The following is a 6679-nucleotide window of genomic DNA, read 5'->3' as shown; positions in this document are numbered from 1 at the left end:
TCATCACATACGACTGCTTGGAGCATTGCTTCTATTGTTCCTTCGGGATTATCAACATTAGTGGATACTACGGCATCGTGAACTGAGGAATTAAAGAGATCAGAGGAATTGGTGAGAGCTACAATGTGATGATAAGCAAAAGGTGTGTCACATTCTGGAAGAGAGCACTCATATCCTTTTAGCTGTGAATTAGACGTAAATGGTAAGGTTGGCTTATCAACATATGTACCGAAACCAATTAAAAAATCTGATGAAACATTTCGAAGAGTAAGAGGTAGTTGTGGAGCCAATGCCTGAACAGTCGTGAGATCTGCTCTAAAGCTAGCTGATAGGTCCATCAATACATACACATCCAAAGGGAAATCCTCTGCAGCTTTAATGGAGACATTGAACGAAAGGGGCTCATTAACTCTTAGCCTAATATTGATATTCTGCAGTGAAATCTGATTTGTTTCATCAATGGGGAACTCGCTGTATTCCAATACTTCACTAGTGGGGACAAAGAAGTCTGCAGGAGAGCACTTAGAGCTAGATGCATTCTGACAGCCACCTTGAGTTGGAGTGAAACACCAGCCACACTGCAAGACAGTAATACAATCAGAGCATGTGAGAAGTTTAGTACAATCAGTGACTTGAGATAAAGCAGGACTAAAGAGAAGAAACGAGAGGAAGAAAGCAGAATACAACATCTTTGGACACTGCCCCACCCTACTGAGCTTTGTGGTGACAATGGCCAGCTATAGTCTATGCTAAAGGTCATCATTATGAATAAAATTAAAATCAATATTGACAGACAAATGCATAAAAACACACACACACAATGCAATGGACATGAATATGAGATTGTGAATGTCATTCATAAGTCAGTTTGCTGCCTCTGAACATAACGAGTAGTTAATTGAGGGGTCCCTGATAATCTTACTCTGTTACTTCTATCATCGCTGCTAGGAGGCTCGGGGCGACCGCGACTATAACTATGTGGCCCGCCGGATTTAGGAACCTTTCGATTAGACCGACTATCCTGCTCGGGGTATTGATACCTTTGCTGCAAGTCCCCACCTCCCAAGAGGCCGCCACTGTGCTGCTGCTCTATATGACGATGTTGCTTCTCTGGTATATCACGAGAGAGCTCGTCACGGGATCTGGACTTTAGTAAAGATTGCTGAAAGGAGGGTCTAGAGTAGTTTGGAACGGAAGAGGATGAGGATGGTCTGTGGTGATCTGACTTGGTGTCATTAGATAGGAGTCGTGCTGTTAAAGGAGGAGCGTACATTACCGGGACCACATCAGGAGTTGATGAAGAGAGTGAACTCTCTCTACTGTCATATCCTCCCATACCTCCTCCTCCTCCAATGTATACTGGAGTGTCCTGCAAGCGACGGACTTCTTGCTTGAGATGATGGACTTGGATATCTTTGTCTTTTGCCGAGCGCGACGGAATGTTCTCCAGGCTACTCAAGTGATGAGTGTGCTCTTCTATAAGGAGCCTTACTCTCTCTTCTTGCTCGGACGATACACGAGCTTTAGGAATCTTGGTATTAAAAGCTACGTCGGAGTTGTGCATGAGTGTCGGCGATTCGCATGATCCATGCAACTCGGGATGCCTTGGGTGCCATTGTGGTTGGAAAGGTTTGGGACTGCTTGAGTCGGAATGACAGTCCAAAGACGACCCTCTTATAATGGGCCCGAATTGAAACTCTGGGATATCAGATCCGATTGAAGTCGTGTCCCTTGGTATATTCTCACTGCTGACCCACGAAGAGCCAGTGGTAATGCTTTCAGTGCTAGTAACACGAATTGGTCTAGTATTATTGTTACTTCTGTCTCCCCAGTCTCTCTCTGGGATGTCACGAGAGCTTATCTCACAGGTAGCAAGCTGCTTCTTTAAATCGCTGGCATGTTGTTCCAGTGCACGTAGTCTGGTCTTTGCTTCAATCTCCTTCACTTCAATGTGGTGGAGCTCATTCTTCTTCTCAGCACTAAACCTCTCCCATTCCTTTAGCTTTCTTTTCTGGTCTCGCTGCCACCTCATTTCATCTTCATGACGCATGTAAGGCACAAAGTGACGACTCTGTGACTTAAAACGTGCTTCGGCTTGATTCAAACTCTGCTCCCCACGCTCTTTTGCAAACTGTAGCTCACGACATCTCTTCCTCTGCTCATTAATCATCTTCTTCACATACTCCAAATCTTGCTTGATCTTAGCCACTTGGAGTAATTTCTCGGGTTCGACTAACAAGTCTTCTTCATCCCCTTGCCCTTTACCCTCATACTGCTGCTCATTACCGGCAGGCCAAGCGTCACTAGCTGACTGCTGTGAGTCATCAACAGGAGCAGAACTTGGATCCAATTGATCCTTTCTTTCTTTTTGCTGTCTATAAAACAGCAATTGCATGCGTTGTTTCTCAAGCTCAATCTCGTCTACCTCAAGTCCCTGGAGTTGTAAGCCAATGCCAGCTTTCTTTCCTTTCTTGGGCAAGTGATCAAGGACAGATGAGACAGAGAGACCAGTTGAGCTCAGCTGAGTGTGGTACCCAACCTCCATGCTTAGTTTCTCTCTAGCTAGTGATGGATACGACTGGGACGTATCAACATCAGAGGTTTGGCCCGAAAGACTGTTAGAGAGCAACTCCTTGAAAGGAGTCTGAGAGTGACTCGTATTGGAGAGATCATCAGTATAACTACCATCGTTGAAACCACTCATAAACTCGGAGCGAGAACGAGATTGGTATTGCTGCTGCTGGCCTGGTAATAGCTGCTTTGATGAAGTAGGAGTCGTCATCTTACCATAAAGACCTCTTACAGGAACACTTTGATTATCAGAGACGTCAGAGCCTGAGGGAGTGGTCACACGATAGTGACTAACGGGAGGTTCGTCCTGTTCAGGTACATGTATTAACGATGACATGCTCTGACTGACTCCATGAGGCATCGATGAGCGATGGTAGCCAGATGGCCTTTGCTGAGATATTTCCCGTTGCTCTTGGAGCCATTTTGTCATGTGAGTAGGTAACTGAGGGACTACTGGTGAGTAAAGCTGTTGCTGGTGATGATAGTCATAAGACTGACGACTAGGAGTCTGTTGCTGGCGACGTAACTCTCTCCTAGCGGCTTTCATTGCATGCGAGCTTCCCTCCTTAGGCGGTGGAAAAACTAGAGGAAGAAATAAATTTACATACTTGCATGAGATCTGGTGTACAAGTACGTAATTGAAATGGCAATGGCCAATATCTTTAAAAATATTTAACAGAATTGGCTCAAAATTTCTACATAGCATAAGGATGTTAATATGTATCAAAAAATGTAGTAAAAATTGGGGGTGATTTCAGAGCCAATTTTTGGAAAAAACCATGGGCTATTATAGCCTTGGCCATTTTTTAGAAATTGGCATAATTCTTAAAATTGCCATAACTCAAAAAATTAAAGGCAGAATTGGCTCAAACTTTCTACACAGCATAAGGACATTAACATGCATCAAAAAACATAATAAAAATTAAGGGTGATTTTGGAGCCATTTTTCAGAAAAAACCATGGGCTATAGCCTTGGCCATTTTTCAGAAATTGGCATAATTCTTAAAATTGCCATAACTTTAAAAATTGAAGGCCGAATTGGCTCAAACTTTTTACATAGCATAAGGACATCAACATGTATCAAAAAATGTAATAAAAATTGGGCGTGATTTCGGAGCCATTTTTTGGAAAAAACCATGGGCTATAGCCTTGGGTATTTTTCAGAAAATGAAGCATTTTAAAAATGGCCATAACTTTAAAATTTTTAGTCGGAATCACCTCAAACTTTTTACATAGCATAAGGACATCAACATGTATCAAAAAATGTAATAAAAATTGGGAGTGATTTCGGAGCCATTTTTTGGAAAAAACCATGGGCCCAAAGTTTTTTAAAAATTGTCATATTTTATAAAATGACCATAACTGCATAACGTAAATGTATATTCTTACTTTCATTTTGACTTTGTGGCGGTAATTTGGTAGGTATCTGCGGCTGTGAATCGGACAAAGAGTGACCAGAAGTTGATACCACAATTGTTGCTTCACCATGGCTGCTGTGAAGAAGCTTCTCCACTCTAACAAATACAATATCATCATTACTCCACTACCAATACAAACTCACACTTCACTACCGAGACCAGTGATTGGTGTATTGTTAATTTGCAAGATCCGATCCCCAGGCTGAAGACGACCGTCCTATTAATATATTTTTATAAATTTAAAAAAGTCAAATAGAAATATAAATGCAGTACACATACACATATGTACATGTACATGTACCCAAGTCCCTTGATATCTGCCCTCAGCTTCACCTAATCAGATATATCAGTCCTCAAGTAATACAATACTTACATGTACATGTACATGTACATGTACATGTACATGTATATGCACACTGGACTACATGTAGATTGCAATCTTACTTCACTAGCGCTGCCATCTCTCAGGAGACTCTTGATAAAGTATTCACTGATTCCCCTCGAGTCCTAATCATAATTTAACTAACAAGAACACTCGCTAATGACTCATGTACTTTAAAGACAGAGAGATTAATTCCAAGCGACTTATTATTAGAGGCACTCAAAGTGACACTGATGATACTGCTCTCATTGCCATCAGGAATGTCCATTGAGGACTTTGGACGACATGCCTAGAAACAGAACACACGCATACATACAAGCATACTACACCACTGCCTAATGTAGACATGAACTTTAGACTTTGTGGTCATCAGCCAAAGTGTCAAAATAAATTTAATGAGCATGTCCATTTATGGCGTGTGTACATAAAACAAGAGATATCTTAATATAGCTACGGACAATAGGATAGAGTCATGACTTTATATCATCATCAATCATCACCAAATCTTGTTATCAGGCATGAACTAACAAACCTTTTGTTCGCTTGTGTAAGGAGAATAAGGGAAATTCCTTGGCAAAGTTTGACTCATCTGTGTGCCTGAAAAACAATAGAAACACTAACAATACAATACTGCCTGACTTTATTGACTTACTTGCTTGTGTGCTGAGAGGTGATTCCCTTTGCTTAGAGGTAGTGACGCGAGGTGGGATCCAACAACCCAGTGAATCCTTAGTTACTGTTAACTGACACAAACCTATAGTATTGTTTATAACAATGGAATCAGCACCCATGAGCCAAACTGACCAGAAACTATTGCTGTCTCAAGATACTCCTCCAGTCCGACTGGCACTCCCCTCATGGTGTCACAGGAGTAGCCATGCTCTGGTATGAGAAATGGAAGTTCAAGGTTAGGATCTTCTTGAAGATACACGTCTTGACCGTCAGCCAGAAGCTTCTGATCCACTTCATTATAAGCTACAAATAGGACCAAGAATAAAAGACTGAGATATTGTACACCACACACAAACCATTAGTTAGGAGCTTATCAACTAGCAAGGATGACAGAGACTCTTTTCCTTCGTTTTCTTCAATGTTATAAAGAAGTGCTTTCACTTGACACGAGTTCAGGGAATGAACGTTCAGATGATCCACATGCACATTCTTTAGATCATGAGACAATAGTTTTGCCGCCTAAACCGATTAAAGAGTAAAAGGACTAAAGATTGATTAGGCTGGGTACCTGATAAATGACAGCGAGGTGCTCGTCAGCTGGTAAATTGAGGCTCTCAGTCCTAGCCCAAGCTTTAAGCCTGTCAAGTCTACTCAGTAATAGGCTACCAATGCTTCTGGTGCAGTATCGTGGCTCCGTGACTAGCTTATTGAACAAACGCATTGAGATATACCGAAAGAGAAGATTAAATATAAGAATAGAGAGAGTCCTGTTGACTTTGCAGAGATGAAGGAGAGAGAGCGTCCCGCTAAGCGTTGACAACAGACTCTTGATTGTTATGATCCTGCTAGTTTTAGCTCCACCCTTCAACCAGTAGAGACTAGGGTGGGACGAAGCGTGAGAAATTGCAACAACATCAGGCTCCTGCGAAGAGACTTCTCTCTCTGGCTTGGACTGAGAAGGGGGGCTCACCTCTTCACTATCAACAGAATCACTTAAAAAGGCAGGCAAGTATAAACTAATCTCACGAATCTACAAAGTTACAGATAAGCATGTATACATGTATAAAGGAGCAGTGGCTCTTAAAATGACCATCTTACCATGCATTCAGTAAAGTGCTTGTAAGCCATGTGGATAATGCTTGTTAGCATGTTTTCGTACTCTTGGGCGTACATGTACAACTGGTAGTCGCGTCTTAGGAAATGTAAGAGCTCCGACGTGTTTGATAGCCAAAAGGCAAGTGGTCCGGCAATGTTCTTACTCTCCTAAAATTAAGAAAATATGTAATGAAGGAAAGAATGTTTACATAGTGCACCACACTCATTAATTATGTGACATTCAACAGACATGACTAGCATGCGAGAGAAGTAAACAACACAGTCGGGCTCACTTTGACGGCTCTCTTTAGAAGCGAGCAAGTTGATTTTAACATGTGGACGAGTGACGAGTGGTGATGATTTAGATCGACGCTGAACTTAGAGGAAAGATGATGCCTGGCTATCATGTATACGGCATAAGCTGGAGCCAATTTGAATTGAAGTCTAGATCCATCAATATTAGCAATGAGACACTGTAAGAGGTGGGTGGCATCAGACTGTAGGAACGAGACCGAAGCCGGAAGGACAGCTTGCCTACCGT

General features: G+C 42.0%; 2 protein-coding genes across 2 annotated transcripts; both read right to left on the bottom strand.

The window, feature by feature from the left end:
- Positions 1 to 2: 2 nt before the first annotated feature.
- LOC100632611 (integrin beta-1-like) lies at positions 3 to 701 on the bottom strand (the record flags this gene model as incomplete). Its single annotated transcript, XM_019993072.1, has 1 exon — positions 3 to 701. A coding segment is annotated over exon 1 (687 nt), but the record flags the coding sequence as incomplete, so codon positions are not given.
- Positions 702 to 743: 42 nt separating this feature from the next.
- LOC105316712 (uncharacterized) lies at positions 744 to 6673 on the bottom strand. The gene is made up of 12 exons (XM_019993125.1): positions 6432 to 6673; positions 6142 to 6306; positions 5612 to 6073; positions 5400 to 5562; positions 5176 to 5346; positions 5024 to 5125; positions 4904 to 4968; positions 4544 to 4660; positions 4434 to 4496; positions 4133 to 4206; positions 3961 to 4085; positions 744 to 3153 (listed from the first exon to the last, which is right to left on the bottom strand). The coding sequence occupies exons 1-12, from the start codon at positions 6543 to 6545 to the stop codon at positions 857 to 859; spliced, it is 3918 nt and encodes a 1305-aa protein (XP_019848684.1). The 5' UTR covers positions 6546 to 6673; the 3' UTR covers positions 744 to 856.
- Positions 6674 to 6679: the final 6 nt, after the last annotated feature.

Source organism: Amphimedon queenslandica, unplaced genomic scaffold (assembly GCF_000090795.2).
Source record: "Amphimedon queenslandica unplaced genomic scaffold, v1.1 AMPQUscaffold_13501, whole genome shotgun sequence".
Lineage (NCBI taxonomy): Eukaryota > Metazoa > Porifera > Demospongiae > Haplosclerida > Niphatidae > Amphimedon > Amphimedon queenslandica.
The sequence above is the reverse complement of the archived record's forward strand: the minus strand, read 5'-3'. Positions and strand labels throughout refer to the sequence as shown.